Genomic DNA, 18,567 nt, shown 5'->3' with positions numbered 1-18,567 from the left:
CTGGCCTCTGGGATTCAAGAACTCTCCTTCCATTCCCTATATCATTAATTTGTTATATTTTAATTATTTTATCTCTCCTTCTTACATTATTATTATTATTATATTATCACTATTTTATATTATTATTATTACTGTCCTGTTGTCGTTCCCAGGAGGAAGCCCGTGCGTACAGCAACCTGGGGAGCGCGTACCACTTCCGGCGCCAGTTTGACCGGGCGATGTCGTTCCACAACCGAGTCCTGGAGCTGGCCACGCAGTCCGGGGACAAGGCCATGGAGATGCGCGCCTTTGCCGGCCTCGGCCACGCCGCCCGCGGGCTCCACCACCTTGACCGCGCCCTCGACTTCCACCAGAAGCAGGCCCAGGCCGCTGAGGAACTTCACGACCGCGCCGCCCAAGGAAGGGCCACCTCCAACCTGGGTAGGATAGTCATACATTCATATATTGTTATTATTTGTTATCATATTATCTATCTATATATATATAAAAGAGTGATGGGATATTGGTGGAATTTTTAATTTCCATACAAATATCATTTGTTTTAGTTGTTTTATGATATATGCTTGGTTTTAATTCATAAATGTTTCCTAATGCTTTCTGAAGAGTATAAGGTGACAGGATGTGAGAAAAATCCTAGTTTTGTTGTTGTAAATCTTGTTTATAACATAGAAAAGCTGGTTCTCACAATCTGTCATACTCCATTATGACCAGGAAACATAAAAGAGCCTATGCAAGTGAAATGACTGAGTATATGAGAAGAGGTGTGTTGGAGAAGGCCCATTTAGTTCAGGCTTCAGTTATCATCATAGCCAAGCAAGATATGAGGGCACTAGTAGTTTCTGTCATATTCCCCATTAACTCCTGTTATAAAACATACTGCCTCTATTAATGAAGAAATGCATAGCCATACTAGTAACCATTGCTAGTCCTTATCCTTCATGAAACCTGTGGTTATAGGGAAGGTGTTATTCCACAATTATTGGGATCATAAGAGGCAGAAAACAATATTTTCCCAAGTAGTATCCTAGAATTACCCTTGTTTTTTCTCAAATAAGTGAATAGATGCCATTCATTCCTATGGAGAAAATAAAGCAGTGTATTTAAGTGCACAAAAAAAAAGAGTGATGGCATCAGGGCAGCAGACAAAACAACAAAACTACAGGCCCCCCAACCTCGAAATTTGACAACACAACCCATCATCCACGCCTCTAGGTTGATACAACAAAAAGAAAAGAAAAATAAAGTCCTAAATACAGGGAGAGGAATAATAGTTTTTATCCAATTGCTGCCAGTTTGAAGGCTAAGCTCCGCCCACTTGGTCTCCTAGCAACCTACTCAGCCCAGGGGACAGGCACAGTTAGGCCTCACTTAGGCCTCTTCCACAGATTATCAGATTTTAACTGGATTATATGGCAGTGTAGACTCAAGGCCCTTCCACACAGCTATATAAGCCATTTAGAATCTTATATTATCTGCTTTGAACTGGATTATCTTGACTCCACACTGCCAGATAATCCACTTCAGTGTGCATACTAAACATAAAGACAACCATACAACAGACGTTCAATACCACCACTACCTCAACAATTTTTCACCAACACCACCAGACAAGGCCACAGCAACGCGTGGCCGGGCACAGCTAGTATATATATAAAAGGCTTTTGGCATCACGGCTTTTGGCATCACAAAACAACAAAATCCCCAAACCCCCTGTAAAGATGTCATGATCATTGTGTTTTATTCATGATTGCTATGTTTAGGTTGACTGTTTAAGGTTATATATTTCAGCTATTCTTATACAGAAGCTGGGAGCCTCTAAGGCATGGCCAGGAAAAGGGGCGTGGCTTCACCTTGCTGGTGGAAGCCTTAGAATTCAAAAATTTAGCAGTTGGAATTCGGCAGTTGGAGTTTGACGGTTGAGCAGAGCAGTTGGTTCTGTTCAGTGAGAAAGGAGTGAGATCGAGAGAAGGGATTGTGGGAGGAAGTTGAGCAGCTAGAGAGTTTTAGCGGAGAAGGGCTAAAATTAAAGTTGCTGAGCCTTTAGTAGGAATAACTAAAGAGCTAAGGCTATATCCCTAAGTCAAGGAAGACTAGGGTTAACCAGTTAAACTCCCCAGACCAAGTTTGATCGGGTACAGATCAACTAAGTTCAAGAAGGACAGTATTCCTAACTGAAAGAAACAAGTCATATAAAGCTGATACCATACTAAGCTCAGAGAAACTATTGAGAAATCTTGCAACACTTACTGTGCAGAAGTAACATCGTTCAACTCAAGCTATAACATTCTTGCAACCATCAAGCTTTGTGCTATAAATAAACAAGTTACTGTTTCTTCAAATGTGGCTTATTATTTGAGCAAAGCATCTTTCAAAGGTGGTGGCAGCGACAACATAGAAAAGTGGAATACGTAGAGGTAGAAGGTGAATCCTTCGCATTTTGGTGGCAGCGGTGGGATCTAAAAAGATTCCATCCCTGCCATCACATCAAGTCTTCACACCCCCCAAACTCAAAAATTGCAAACACAATCAATCATCCCCGCCTCAAGTAAGATACAACACAATTACACTAAAAACACAATCACAACAGCAACAACTACAACAGGAGATGTGTGCATGCGCCACAATCCTCCCAACCCTTCCCATGCGCACGCACAAAGCCTTTTATATACAGAGAAGATGTACATTTACACAGATAACATAAAATATACACACAGCGACACATATAATATTTATAACTACCTGGACACACCACTACATAACGATGTATACATAATCAACCCTTATATAATTTCGAATTCTTTTTACCACAACACTGTATTCACTCTTCAACACTGTATTCACTCCCTTCACCCGCTTTAAACTTCAACTCCATGATGTGGCAGTCTTCACTCCAACCCCTGCCACACAACAATATTACCCAGAATACCAAGGCACATCTGCCAATATCTCCTTTAAACTGGATTATCTACCTTGGCATTCTAAATAATATTCCTCTGTGACATCGCCTTCACTCTACACTGCCATCTAATCCAGTTCAGTCTACATTTTATGCAACTATGTACAACTGACCTCATATAATCCAATTCTAACCACCTAATATAACATTATAAATCTATATATATAAAAGAGTGATGGCATCACGGCAGCGCACAAAACAACAAAAGTAAACACCCCACAACCTCGAAAATTGACATCACAACCCCTCATCCACGCCTCTAGGTTGATACAACAAAAAGAAAAGAAAAATAAATTCCTAATTAGAGGGAGAGGAATAATAGTTTTTATCCAATTGCTGCCAGTTACAAGGCTAAGCTCCGCCCACTTGGTCTCCTAGCAACGCACTCAGCCCAGTGTTAATAAAAGAATAAAAAATAAATACAAATAAAACAATAAAAATAATTAAAAACACTAAAAAATTAATACAATAAAATACTATAACAAAATAACTAAAAATAATACAACAAAATAATAAAATATAATAAATAAAAAAGATAAGTTACAATAAAATTAATTTTAAAAAAATACAAATAATGTCAAATAAAAATTCCACAACAACTTTTAACCAATACCACCACCACTTTGCCACAGCAACGTGTGGCCGGGCACAGCTAGTATAATATATAAGACTTACTATGGTATAATAATAGAAAACAATATGATCTCTAAAACCAGGAGACGAAATAAAGACCAACACTCGGAAAGCAGGGAAATTGGGAATTCTACAAACGAAACAATCAGGGCCAGCTAACCCTTCCCAACAAAACATTCCTCCAGACAGTAAACAAACACCCTTTCAACCTGCAAGGCCATTAAAAACTAATCAAGGTGGCTAATTCCACCATTCAAACCTCCGACACTATTAATTTCTATTCAAACTGACCAACCAAGGATTCCGCAAGGTAAAAACCGACCAGGCTTACAACCATCAAGGCTATTCAATACTTTTCAACCAGGCCAACCAACATTTCCCCTACATACAAAACCCCCAAACTTTGAAACCACAACACTACTCTGTCCCATTCAACCTCGCCTAGCAACAATACCTTATGTGCAAACCGACCAGGCTTTTCACCTGCAAACCTATTCAATACCATTCAATCTGGCCAAACAAGAATTCCCCTACTAAGGAAGTACCCACACTTCAAAGAGCCTCTTTGATTAATGCTACGACTCCAACCACTCCACAAAACGGCCAGACTTTCACGCTGCAAGGCTATTCACTCCTATTCCACCTGGCCAACAAATAATTCCCATAAGCCACAGCAACGCGTGGCCGGGCAAAGCTAGTTATATTATATTACTCTTATTGTATGTTTCTATTATTATTATTTACTAGCTCTGCCCGGCCACGCGTTGCTGTAGCGAAGTCTGGTGGTATGGGAAATAAAGTATTGAGGAATTGGTGGTAGTTAAGGTCAAGGGTCCCCTGGGCTGAGTGGGTTGCTAGGAGACCAAGTGAGCGGAGCTTAGCCTTCTAACTGGCAGCAATTGGATAAAAACAATTATTCCTCTCCCTCTAATTAGGACTTTATTTTTCTTTTCTTTTTGTTGTATCAACCTAGAGGCATGGATGAGGGGTTGTGTTGTCAATTTTCAAAGTTGTGGGGTGTTTAGTTTTGTTGTTTTGTCGGTCGCCAGGATTCCATGACTCTTTTATATATATAGATGGCAGCAATTGGATAAAAACAATTATTCCTCTCCCTCTAATTAGGACTTTATTTTTCTTTTCTTTTTTGTTGTATCAACCTAGAGGCGTGGATGAGGGGTTGTGCTGTCAATTTTCGAAGTTGTGGGGTGTTTAGTTTTGTTGTTTTGTCGGTCGCCAGGATTCCATGACTTTTATATATATAGATGGCAGCAATTGGATAAAAACAATTATTCCTCTCCCTCTAATTAGGACTTTATTTTTCTTTTCTTTTTTGTTGTATCAACCTAGAGGCATGGATGAGGGGTTGTGCTGTCAATTTTCGAAGTTGTGGGGTGTTTAGTTTTGTTGTTTTGTCGGTCGCCAGGATTCCATGACTTTTATATATATAGATGGCAGCAATTGGATAAAAACAATTATTCCTCTCCCTCTAATTAGGACTTTATTTTTCTTTTCTTTTTGTTGTATCAACCTAGAGGCATGGATGAGGGGTTGTGCTGTCAATTTTCGAAGTTGTGGGGTGTTTAGTTTTGTTGTTTTGTCCGCTGCCGTGATGCCATGACTCTTTTATATATATAGATGGCAGCAATTGGATAAAAACAATTATTCCTCTCCCTCTAATTAGGACTTTATTTTTCTTTTCTTTTTTGTTGTATCAACCTAGAGGCGTGAATGAGGGGTTGTGCTGTCAATTTTCGAGGTTGTGGGGTGTTTACTTTTGTTGTTTTGTCCGCTGCCGTGATGCCATCACTCTTTTATATATATAGATTAATGCTCCCAGTAAAAGTTCAAATTTTAATGAGACAATTCAATTACTGGTCAAAGATAAATCGGATGAATTCCAGTAGACTTCCTCGCCTATGTTTAGAGGATCAAGACCAGCGTGCCCACAAGTCATCATGGGTAGTGGCCTTAAACAATGAGATGGCTAAAATTGGCCTTCCTTTACCATTTTTGAATGATCTAGGTCCTAGGGCAAAACAAGTGCTCATGAGACTCTACTGCAGGGGTCCTCAAACTTTTTAAGCCGAGGGCCGGTCCACAATCCTTCAGACTGTGGAGGGGCCGGATTATCATTTGAAAAAAATACAAACAAATTCCATTTCAGACTTTGGGTGAGCCTAAGTCTAAAATTTATTTATTATTTATTTACTGCATTTATTTACTACATTTGTATCACACCCTTCTCACCCCAAAGGGGACTCAGAGTGGCTTACAAATTATATGTGTATACAATATATTATATTATTAGCATAGCACCATATTAGCATTGTATATTACTATATTGAACTATACCACTATACTGTAATATTATTAGTAACATTATATGTAATATAGAATATATAATTAATATTATTATATGGTATTATTATTAGTGTTATATTGTATTACATTATAATATTATTATCAATATTATATGTACATACAATATATTATACAGTAGAGTCTCACTTATCCAACATAAACGGGCCGTCAGAATGTTGGATAAGCGAATATGTTGGATAATAAGGAGGCATGAAGGAAAAGCCTATTAAACATCAAATTAGGTTATGATTTTACAAATAAAGCACTAAAACATCATGTTAGACAACAAATTTGGTAGAAAAAGTAGTTCAATATGCAGTAATGCTATGTAGTAATTACTGTATTTATGAATTTAGCACCAAAATATCACGATATATTGAAAACATTGACTACAAAAATGCATTGGATAATCCAGAACGTTGGATAAGCGAGTGTTGGATAAGTGAGACTCTACTGTATTATTAGCATAGCACAGTATTAGCATTATATATTACTATATTGAACTATACCACTATACTGTAATATTATTAGTAACATTATATGTAATATAGAATATATAATTAATATTATTATATGGTATTATTATTAGTGTTATATTGTATTACATTATAATATTATTATCAATATTATATGTACATACAATATATTATATTATTAGCATAGCACAGTATTAGCATTATATATTACTATATTGAACTATACCACTATACTGTAATATTATTAGTAATATTATATGTAATATAGAATATATAATTAATATTATTATATGTACATACAATATATTATATTATTAGCATAGCACAGTATTAGCATTATATATTACTATATTGAACTATACCACTATACTGTAATATTATTAATAATATTATATGTAATATAGAATATATAATTAATATTATTATATGGTATTATTAGTGTTATATTGTATTAGGATTATATATTACTATATTGAACTATACTACTATACTGTAATATTATTAGTAATATTATATGTAGTATAGACTATATAATTAATTTTACTATATGGTATTATTATTAGTGTTATTTTGTATTACATTATAATATTATTATCAATATTATATGTATATACAATATATTATATTATAAAACTGAGGGCGGGGGCCAGGTAAATGACTGTATAGCATAATGTAAGCAGCATGCATGGACATGATGGCCTCTGGGATTCCAAAACTCTCCTCTCTAATACAATTACGTTATTATGATTATTTATATTATTATTTATTTATCGTAGGGATCCTGCACCAGGGACTGTATATTTTTATTATAGTACTATTATATTGGTTTAATATTATTAGTATACAGTAGTCTCACTTATTCAACATTCTGGATTATCCAACGCATTTTTGTAGTCAATGTTTTCCATATATCGAGATATTTTGGTGCTAAAATTACTACATAGAATTACTGTGTATTGAACTACTTTTTCTGTCCAATTTGGTATATAACGATGTTGTGGTGCTTAAATTGTAAAAGCATAACCTAATTTAATGTTTAATAGGCTTTTACTTAATCTCTCCTTATTATCCAACATATTCACTTATCCAGCGTTCTGCCAGCCCGTTTACGTTGGATAAGCGAGACTCTACTGTATATTCATTCTATTATTATTGTATTATATTATCATATTATTACTATTATATTATTATTATACTGGCTGTGCCCAGCCACGCGTTGCTGTGGCAAAGTGGTGGTGGTATTGGTTAAAAGTTGTTGTGTAATTTTTATTTGATGTTATTTGCATTTTTTAATTAATTTTATTGTAAGTTATCTTTTTATTTATTATATTTTATTATTTTCTTGTATTATTTTTAGTTATTTTATGTTATTACAGTATTTTATTGTATTAATTTTTTTAGTGTTTTTAATTATTTTTAGTGTTTTTTATTATTTTTGATTGGGTTGCTAGGAGACCAAGTTGGAGGAGCTTTCTAACTGGCAGCAATTGGATATAAGAAATTATTCCTCTCCCTCTAATTAGGACTTTATTTTTCTTTTCTTTTTGTTGTATCAACCTAGAGGCGTGGATGATGGGTTGTGTTGTCAAATTTCCAAGTTGGAGGGCCTGTAGTTTTGTTGTTTTGTCTGCTGCCGTGATTCCATCACTCTTTTATATATATAGATTATTCATTATTCATGACTACATTGAAACTATAATAGAGAGAAATCAGCGTGGAAACTGCAAGAGGTACCATAGATTGTTGTACATGGAAATAATGGTAGTAAATAGTTTTTGATTTATTAAATACAGTTATATATTACAGTTATATATTTTTGTTATTTAAACTATATATATATTGTGAAATTATGGTTTTTTTCTCAGAAGTGACACACCACCCAAATCATGCTAGGTTTTTACTTGGCCCTTGTCCTCAGTTTTAGATTTAGGCTCGCCCAAAGTCTGAAATGGCTTTTAAGCAGAGGCTGGATGGCCATCTGTCAGGGGTGATTTGAATGCGATTTCCTGCTATTTGGCAGGGGGTTGGACTGGATGGCCCATGAGGTCTCTTCCAACTCTACTATTCTATGATTCTATGAATTATATATTATATATTAAATGTAATATTACTAATAATATTACAATATATTGGTATAGTACAATATAGTAATATATAATGCTAATATTGTGCTGTGCTAATAATATAATATATCGTATGTACATAAAACTTGTAAGTCGCTCTGGGTCCCCTTTGGGTCGAGAGAGGATGGGGTACAAATGTAGTAAATAAATAAATAAATAAATGTTGTTCGCTTTTTTTTTTTTGCAATAATAAGACATGTGCATAGAAATTTGTTTGGTTTTTTTTTTTCAAATGATAATTCTGCCCCTCAACAGTCTGAGGGACCATGAACTGGCACTCCACTTAAAAAGTTTGAGGACCCCTGTATTATAGCATAATGTGGGCAGCATGCATGGACCTGGCGGCCTCTGGGATCCCAAAACTCTCCTCCCTCTTCCCATTGCCCTGCATGGACCTGGCGGCCTCTGGGATTCCAAAACTCTCCTCCCTCTTCCCATTGCCCTGCATGGACCTGGCGGCCTCTGGGATTCCAAAACTCTCCTCCCTCTTCCCATTGCTCTGCATGGACCTGGTGGCCTCTGGGATTCCAAAACTCTCCTCCGTCTTCCCATTGCCCTGCATGGACCTGGTGGCCTCTGGGATTCCAAAACTCTCCTCCCTCTTCCCATTGCCCTGCATGGACCTGGCGGCCTCTGGGATTCCAAAACTCTCCTCCCTCTTCCCATTGCCCTGCATGGACCTGGTGGCCTCTGGGATTCCAAAACTCTCCTCCGTCTTCCCATTGCCCTGCATGGACCTGGCGGCCTCTGGGATTCCAAAACTCTCCTCCCTCTTCCCATTGCCCTGCATGGACCTGGCGGCCTCTGGGATTCCAAAACTCTCCTTCCTCTTCCCATTGCCCTGCATGGACCTGGCGGCCTCTGGGATTCCAAAACTCTCCTCCCTCTTCCCATTGCCCTGCATGGACCTGGCGGCCTCTGGGATTCCAAAACTCTCCTCCCTCTTCCCATTGCCCTGCATGGACCTGGCGGCCTCTGGGATTCCAAAACTCTCCTCCCTCTTCCCATTGCCCTGCATGGACCTGGCGGCCTCTGGGATTCCAAAACTCTCCTCCCTCTTCCCATTGCCCTGCATGGACCTGGCGGCCTCTGGGATTCCAAAACTCTCCTCCCTCTTCCCATTGCCCTGCATGGACCTGGTGGCCTCTGGGATTCCAAAACTCTCCTCCCTCTTCCCATTGCCCTGCATGGACCTGGCGGCCTCTGGGATTCCAAAACTCTCCTCCCTCTTCCCATTGCTCTGCATGGACCTGGCGGCCTCTGGGATTCCAAAACTCTCCTCCCTCTTCCCATTGCTCTGCATGGACCTGGCGGCCTCTGGGATTCCAAAACTCTCCTCCCTCTTCCCATTGCTCTGCATGGACCTGGCGGCCTCTGGTATTCCAAAACTCTCCTCCCTCTTCCCATTGCTCTGCATGGACCTGGCAGCCTCTGGGATTCCAAAACTCTCCTCCCTCTTCCCATTGCCCTGCATGGACCTGGCGGCCTCTGGGATTCCAAAACTGTCCTCCTTCTTCCCATTGCCCTGCATGGACCTGGCGGCCTCTGGGATTCCAAAACTCTCCTCCCTCTTCCCATTGCCCTGCATGGACCTGGTGGCCTCTGGGATTCCAAAACTCTCCTCCCTCTTCCCATTGCCCTGCATGGACCTGGCGGCCTCTGGGATTCCAAAACTCTCCTCCCTCTTCCCATTGCCCTGCATGGACCTGGTGGCCTCTGGGATTCCAAAACTCTCCTCCCTCTTCCCATTGCCCTGCATGGACCTGGCGGCCTCTGGGATTCCAAAACTCTCCTCCCTCATCCCATTGCCCTGCATGGACCTGGCGGCCTCTGGGATTCCAAAACTCTCCTCCCTCATCCCATTGCCCTGCATGGACCTGGCGGCCTCTGGGATTCCAAAACTCTCCTCCCTCTTCCCATTGCCCTGCATGGACCTGGCGGCCTCTGGGATTCCAAAACTCTCCTCCCTCTTCCCATTGCCCTGCATGGACCTGGCGGCCTCTGGGATTCCAAAACTCTCCTCCCTTCCCATTGCCCTGCATGGACCTGGCGGCCTCTGGGATTCCAAAACTCTCCTCCCTTCCCATTGCCCTGCATGGACCTGGCGGCCTCTGGGATTCCAAAACTCTCCTTCCTTCCCATTGCCCTGCATGGACCTGTTGGCCTCTGGGATTCCAAAACTCTCCTCCCTCTTCCCATTGCCCTGCATGGACCTGGTGGCCTCTGGGATTCCAAAACTCTCCTCCCTTCCCATTGCCCTGCATGGACCTGGCGGCCTCTGGGATTCCAAAACTCTCCTCCCTTCCCATTGCCCTGCATGGACCTGGTGGCCTCTGGGATTCCAAAACTCTCCTCCCTTCCCATTGCCCTGCATGGACCTGGTGGCCTCTGGGATTCCAAAACTCTCCTCCCTTCCCATTGCCCTGCATGGACCTGTTGGCCTCTGGGATTCCAAAACTCTCCTCCCTCTTCCCATTGCCCTGCATGGACCTGGTGGCCTCTGGGATTCCAAAACTCTCCTCCCTTCCCATTGCCCTGCATGGACCTGGCGGCCTCTGGGATTCCAAAACTCTCCTCCCTTCCCATTGCCCTGCATGGACCTGGTGGCCTCTGGGATTCCAAAACTCTCCTCCCTTCCCATTGCCCTGCATGGACCTGGTGGCCTCTGGGATTCCAAAACTCTCCTCCCTTCCCATTGCCCTGCATGGACCTGGTGGCCTCTGGGATTCCAAAACTCTCCTCCCTTCCCATTGCCCTGCATGGACCTGGCGGCCTCTGGGATTCCAAAACTCTCCTCCCTTCCCATTGCCCTGCATGGACCTGGCGGCCTCTGGGATTCCAAAACTCTCCTTCCTTCCCATTGCCCTGCATGGACCTGGCGGCCTCTGGGATTCCAAAACTCTCCTCCCTCTTCCCATTGCCCTGCATGGACCTGGTGGCCTCTGGGATTCCAAAACTCTCCTCCCTTCCCATTGCCCTGCATGGACCTGGCGGCCTCTGGGATTCCAAAACTCTCCTCCCTTCCCATTGCCCTGCATGGACCTGGTGGCCTCTGGGATTCCAAAACTCTCCTCCCTTCCCATTGCCCTGCATGGACCTGGCGGCCTCTGGGATTCCAAAACTCTCCTTCCTCTTCCCATTGCCCTGCATGGACCTGGTGGCCTCTGGGATTCCAAAACTCTCCTCCCTCTTCCCATTGCCCTGCATGGACCTGGCGGCCTCTGGGATTCCAAAACTCTCCTCCCTCTTCCCATTGCCCTGCATGGACCTGGCGGCCTCTGGGATTCCAAAACTCTTCTCCCTTCCCTTTGCCCTGCATGGACCTGGCGGCCTCTGGGATTCCAAAACTCTCCTCCCTTCCCATTGCCCTGCATGGACCTGGCGGCCTCTGGGATTCCAAAACTCTCCTCCCTTCCCTTTGCCCTGCATGGACCTGGCGGCCTCTGGGATTCCAAAACTCTCTTCCCTTCCCATTGCCCTGCATGGACCTGGCGGCCTCTGGGATTCCAAAACTCTCCTCCCTTCCCATTGCCCTGCATGGACCTGGCGGCCTCTGGGATTCCAAAACTCTCCTCCCTTCCCATTGCCCTGCATGGACCTGGTGGCCTCTGGGATTCCAAAACTCTTCTCCCTTCCCTTTGCCCTGCATGGACCTGGTGGCCTCTGGGATTCCAAAACTCTCCTCCCTTCCCTTTGCCCTGCATGGACCTGGCGGCCTCTGGGATTCCAAAACTCTCCTCCCTTCCCATTGTCCTGCATGGACCTGGCGGCCTCTGGGATTCCAAAACTCTCCTCCCTTCCCATTGCCCTGCATGGACCTGGCGGCCTCTGGGATTCCAAAACTCTCCTTCCTCTTCCCATTGCCCTGCATGGACCTGGCGGCCTCTGGGATTCCAAAACTCTCCTCCTTCTTCCCATTGCCCTGCATGGACCTGGTGGCCTCTGGGATTCCAAAACTCTCCTCCCTTCCCTTTGCCCTGCATGGACCTGTTGGCCTCTGGGATTCCAAAACTCTCCTTCCTCTTCCCATTGCCCTGCATGGACCTGGCGGCCTCTGGGATTCCAAAACTCTCCTCCCTCTTCCCATTGCCCTGCATGGACCTGTTGGCCTCTGGGATTCCAAAACTCTCCTCCCTCTTCCCATTGCCCTGCATGGACCTGTTGGCCTCTGGGATTCCAAAACTCTCCTCCCTCTTCCCATTGCCCTGCATGGACCTGGTGGCCTCTGGGATTCCAAAACTCTCCTCCCTTCCCATTGCCCTGCATGGACCTGGCGGCCTCTGGGATTCCAAAACTCTCCTCCCTTCCCATTGCCCTGCATGGACCTGGTGGCCTCTGGGATTCCAAAACTCTCCTCCCTTCCCATTGCCCTGCATGGACCTGGTGGCCTCTGGGATTCCAAAACTCTCCTCCCTCTTCCCATTGCCCTGCATGGACCTGTTGGCCTCTGGGATTCCAAAACTCTCCTCCCTCTTCCCATTGCCCTGCATGGACCTGTTGGCCTCTGGGATTCCAAAACTCTCCTCCCTCTTCCCATTGCCCTGCATGGACCTGGCGGCCTCTGGGATTCCAAAACTCTCCTCCCTTCCCATTGCCCTGCATGGACCTGGTGGCCTCTGGGATTCCAAAACTCTCCTCCCTTCCCATTGCCCTGCATGGACCTGGTGGCCTCTGGGATTCCAAAACTCTCCTCCCTTCCCATTGCCCTGCATGGACCTGGTGGCCTCTGGGATTCCAAAACTCTCCTCCCTTCCCATTGCCCTGCATGGACCTGGCGGCCTCTGGGATTCCAAAACTCTCCTCCCTTCCCATTGCCCTGCATGGACCTGGCGGCCTCTGGGATTCCAAAACTCTCCTTCCTTCCCATTGCCCTGCATGGACCTGGCGGCCTCTGGGATTCCAAAACTCTCCTCCCTTCCCATTGCCCTGCATGGACCTGGCGGCCTCTGGGATTCCAAAACTCTCCTTCCTTCCCATTGCCCTGCATGGACCTGGCGGCCTCTGGGATTCCAAAACTCTCCTCCCTTCCCATTGCCCTGCATGGACCTGGCGGCCTCTGGGATTCCAAAACTCTCCTCTCTTCCCATTGCCCTGCATGGACCTGGCGGCCTCTGGGATTCCAAAACTCTCCTCCCTCTTCCCATTGCCCTGCATGGACCTGGTGGCCTCTGGGATTCCAAAACTCTCCTCCCTATTTTCATTGCAGGCATCCTGCACCAGCTGCAGGGGGACTTCCAGGGGGCGCTGCGCTTGCACCAGGCGCACTTGGCCATCGCGCAGGAGCTCTCGGACTACGCGGCGCAGGGCCGGGCCTTCGGCAACATGGGCAATGCCTACAGCGCCCTCGGCCGGTTCGAGGAGGCGCTGCGCTTCCACCGCCAGGAGCTCCAGATCTCCCTCGAGGTGGCCGACCGCCCCTCCCAGGCCGCCACCCACGGCAACATGGCCGTCGCCTACCAGGCCCTGGGCGCCTTCGACCGCGCCCTCCAGCACTACCGCCACCACCTCACCATCGCCCGCGAGATGCGCGACGCCCACAGCGAGTCCCGCGCGTTGGCAAATCTCGGAAACTTTTATTGCTCGCGGAACGAATTCTCGGAGGCCGTGCCGTATTACGAGTCGTACTTACGTTTGGCGCCCGACCTGCAGGACCTGGAGGGCGAGGGGAAGATCTGCCACAACCTCGCCTACGCGCACTACGCGCTCGGGAATTACGCCGACGCCGTGAAATATTACGAGATGGATCTCGGGTTGGCGAAGGATCTGGACGACTCGTTGAGCCAAGCGAAGGCGTATTGTAATTTGGGTCTGGCGTACAAGGCGTTGCGCAACGACAACAAGGCGGAGGAGTGCCAGAAGCACTTCCTGTCGCTCTCGCTCGGCAACGCGACCGCCAAATTCCGCGCGCTGGGCAACCTCGGCGACATCGCCATGGACAGAAAGGACTATCATTCCGCCATCAAGCTCTACGAGGAGCAGCTCGACGTCGCGATCCAAGATGGCCGCCGCTGCCTCGAGGCCGCCGCCTACGCCGCGCTGGGGTCGGCGTACCGCGCGTTGAAGGAGTACGACAAGGCCATGGGCTACTTCACCCGGGAACTGGAGGCGTATCAGGAAGCGTCAGACGCGGCCGGGGAGTGTCGCGCGGAGGCGCATCTCGCCTCTGTTTACGTGGCGCTCGGGAAGTACAACATGGCGTTCAAGTGCTATGAGGCGCAGCTGGAGCTGGCGCGCGGGCTGCAGGACCCGGAAGCGGAGTCCCGCGCGTACGGCAACATGGGCATCGCCCGGATGAACGCAGGGGCGCACGAGGAGGCGGTGGGGTTCTTCGAGAGGCAGCTGGCGGCCCTGCAGCAGAGCGCCGGAGCCCAGGCCACGCTGGACCGGGGCCGGGCGCACGGGCACCTCGGGGACTGCTACATGGCCCTCGGGGACTTCGAGGAGGCCGCCCGGAACTACGAGAAGCACCTCTCCGCCGGGCAGGCCCTGCAGCGCAACGACGAGCAGGAGAAGGCCTACCGCGGGCTGGGCGCCGCACACAGGTCGGATTCATATAATATTAGCAGTAGTAGTATATTAAATTATAATATTATCAGTAGTAGTAGTAGTGTATTATATTATAATATAATACTATAGTGCAGGGGTCCCCAAACTAAGGCCCTCCGAGGTCATTGACCTGGCCCCCGCCCTCAGTTTTATAATATAATATATTGTATATACATATAATGTTGATAATAATATTATAATGTAATACAATATAACACTAATAATAATACCATATAATAATATTAATTATATATTCTATATTACATATAATATTACTAATAATATTACAGTATAGTGGTATAGTTCAATATAGTAATATATAATGCTAATATGGTGCGATGCTAGTAATATAATATATTGTATGTACATATAATGTTGATAATAATATTATAATGTAATACAATATAACACTAATAATAATACCATATAATAATATTAATTATATATTCTATATTACATATAATATTACTAATAATATTACAGTATAGTGGTATAGTTCAATATAGTAATATATAATGCTAATATTGTGCTATGCTAATAATATAATATATTGTATGTGCATATAATTTGTAAGTGCCCCTTGGGGTGAGAAGGGTGTGATACAAATGTAGTAAATAAATGCAGTAAATAAATAATAAATAAATTTTAGACTTAGGCTCACCCAAAGTCTGAAATGTCTTGAAGGCACACAACAACAACAACAACAACAACAACAACCCTAATTAACTTGACTATCTCATTGGCCAGAAGCAGGAGCACACTTCCCATTGAAATCCTGATAAATGTATGTTGGTTAAAATTGTTTTTATTTTTAAATATTGTGTTGTTCTTTCATTGTTGTTGTTGTTTTTGCACTTATCAGTAGTAGTATATTATATTATATTATACTAGCTGGTGGTCTGGGAAATAAAGTATTGAGGAATTGGTGGTAGTTAAGGTCAAGGCTAAAGGTTTTCTCCTGACATTAAGTCCAGTTGTCTCCGACTGCACACTGAAGTGGATTATATGGCAGTGTGGAGTCAAGATAACCCAGTTCAAAGCAGATAATATCTATATATATAAAAGAGTGATGGCATCACGGCAGCGGACAAAACAACAAAAGTAAACACCCCACAACCTCGAAAATTGACATCACAACCCCTCATCCATGCCTCTAGGTTGATACAACAAAAAGAAAAGAAAAATAAATTCCTAATTAGAGGGAGAGGAATAATAGTTTTTATCCAATTGCTGCCAGTTACAAGGCTAAGCTCCGCCCACTTGGTCTCCTAGCAACCCACTCAGCCCAGTGTTAATAAAATAATGATAAAAAATAAATACAAATAAGACAATAAAAAATTATGAAAAACACTAAAATAATTAATACAATAAAATACTATAACAAAATGACTAAAAATAATACAACAAAATAATAAAATATAATAAATAAAAAAGATAAGTGACAATAAAATTAATTTAAAAAAAAACAAATAACGTCAAATAAAAATTCCACAAGAACTTTTAACCAATACCACCACCACTTTGCCACAGCAACGCATGGCCGGGCACAGCTAGTATTATAGTATAATACTATAGTATATCAGTATAATATAATATATTATTAGTAGTATATTATGTTGTAATATTATGATATAGTAGTAGTATGTTATATTATCAGTAGTAGTATATTAAATTATAATATTATCAGTAGTAGTAGTAGTGTATTATATTATAATATAATACTATAGTATATCAGTATAATATAATATATTATTAGTAGCATATTATGTTATAATATTATGATATAGTAGTAGTATGTTATATTATCAGTAGTAGTATATTAAATTATAATATCAGTAGTAGTAGTAGTGTATTATATTATAATATAATACTATAGTATATCAGTATAATATAATATATTATTAGTAGCATATTATGTTATAATATTATGATATAGTAGTAGTATGTTATATTATCAGTAGTAGTATATTAAATTATAATATTATCAGTAGTAGTAGTAGTGTATTATATTATAATATAATACTACTAGCTGTGCCCGGCCACGCGTTGCTGTGGCCTTGTCTGGTGGTGTTGGTGAGAAATTGTTGAGGTAGTGGTGGTATTGAATGTCTGTTGTATGGTTGTCTTTATGTTTAGCATGCACACTGAAGTGGATTATATGGCAGTGTGGAGTCAAGATAATACAGTTCAAAGCAGATAATACAAGATTCTAAATGGGTTATATAGCTGTGTGGAAGGGCCTTGAGTCTACACTGCCATATAATCCAGTTCAAATCTGATAATCTGTGAAAAAGGCCTAAGTGAGGCCTAACTGTGCCTGTCCCCTGGGCTGAGTAGGTTGCTAGGAGACCAAGTGCGCGGAGCTTAGCCTTCTAACTGGCAGCAATTGGATAAAAGCAATTATTCCTCTCCCTCTAATGAGGACTTCATTTTTCTTTTCTTTTTGTTGTATCAACCTAGAGGCATGGATGAGGGGTTGTGCTGTCAATTTTCGAGGTTGTGGGGTGTTTACTTTTGTTGTTTTGTCCGCTGCCGTGATGCCATCACTCTTTTATATATATAGATATTACCAGCAGTAGTTTGTTATCTTGAGGTTGGGGGGCCTGTACTTTTGTTGTTTTGTGAATTGCCGTGATGCCATCACTCTTTTATATATATAGATATAGATAGATGTTATGTTATAATATATTGTTGTCAGTAGTAGTAGTTTATAATATTATACTATTGTATTATTATCAGTAGTATATTGTATTATAATATTACTAGCTGTGCCCGGCCACGCGTTGCTGTGGCAATGGTGGGATGGGAAATAAAGTATTGAGGCCGTGATGCCATCACTCTTTTATATATATAGATAGATGTTATGTTATAATATATTGTTGTCAGTAGTAGTAGTTTATAATATTATACTATTGTATTATTATCAGTAGTATATTGTATTATAATATTACTAGCTGTGCCCGGCCACGCGTTGCTGTGGCAATGGTGGGATGGGAAATAAAGTATTGAGGCCGTGATGCCATCACTCTTTTATATATATAGATAGATGTTATGTTATAATATATTGTTGTCAGTAGTAGTAGTTTATAATATTATACTATTGTATTATTATCAGTAGTATATTGTATTATAATATTACTAGCTGTGCCCGGCCACGCGTTGCTGTGGCAATGGTGGGATGGGAAATAAAGTATTGAGGCCGTGATGCCATCACTCTTTTATATATATAGATAGATGTTATGTTATAATATATTGTTGTCAGTAGTAGTAGTTTATAATATTATACTATTGTATTATTATCAGTAGTATATTGTATTATAATATTACTAGCTGTGCCCGGCCACGCGTTGCTGTGGCAATGGTGGGATGGGAAATAAAGTATTGAGGCCGTGATGCCATCACTCTTTTATATATATAGATAGATGTTATGTTATAATATATTGTTGTCAGTAGTAGTAGTTTATAATATTAT

General features: G+C 42.7%; 1 protein-coding gene across 1 annotated transcript in view; it reads left to right on the top strand.

Annotated features, from left to right (window-relative positions):
* Positions 1 to 18,567, top strand: part of LOC134294603 (tetratricopeptide repeat protein 28-like) — a 103,867-nt gene that overhangs the window by 30,780 nt on the left and 54,520 nt on the right. The window contains 2 exon segments of the mRNA XM_062966176.1: positions 153 to 420; positions 13,756 to 15,091. Of these exon segments, the coding sequence (XP_062822246.1) occupies positions 153 to 420; positions 13,756 to 15,091 (1,604 nt within the window).

Source organism: Anolis carolinensis, unplaced genomic scaffold (assembly GCF_035594765.1).
Source record: "Anolis carolinensis isolate JA03-04 unplaced genomic scaffold, rAnoCar3.1.pri scaffold_17, whole genome shotgun sequence".
Lineage (NCBI taxonomy): Eukaryota > Metazoa > Chordata > Lepidosauria > Squamata > Dactyloidae > Anolis > Anolis carolinensis.
The sequence above is the reverse complement of the archived record's forward strand: the minus strand, read 5'-3'. Positions and strand labels throughout refer to the sequence as shown.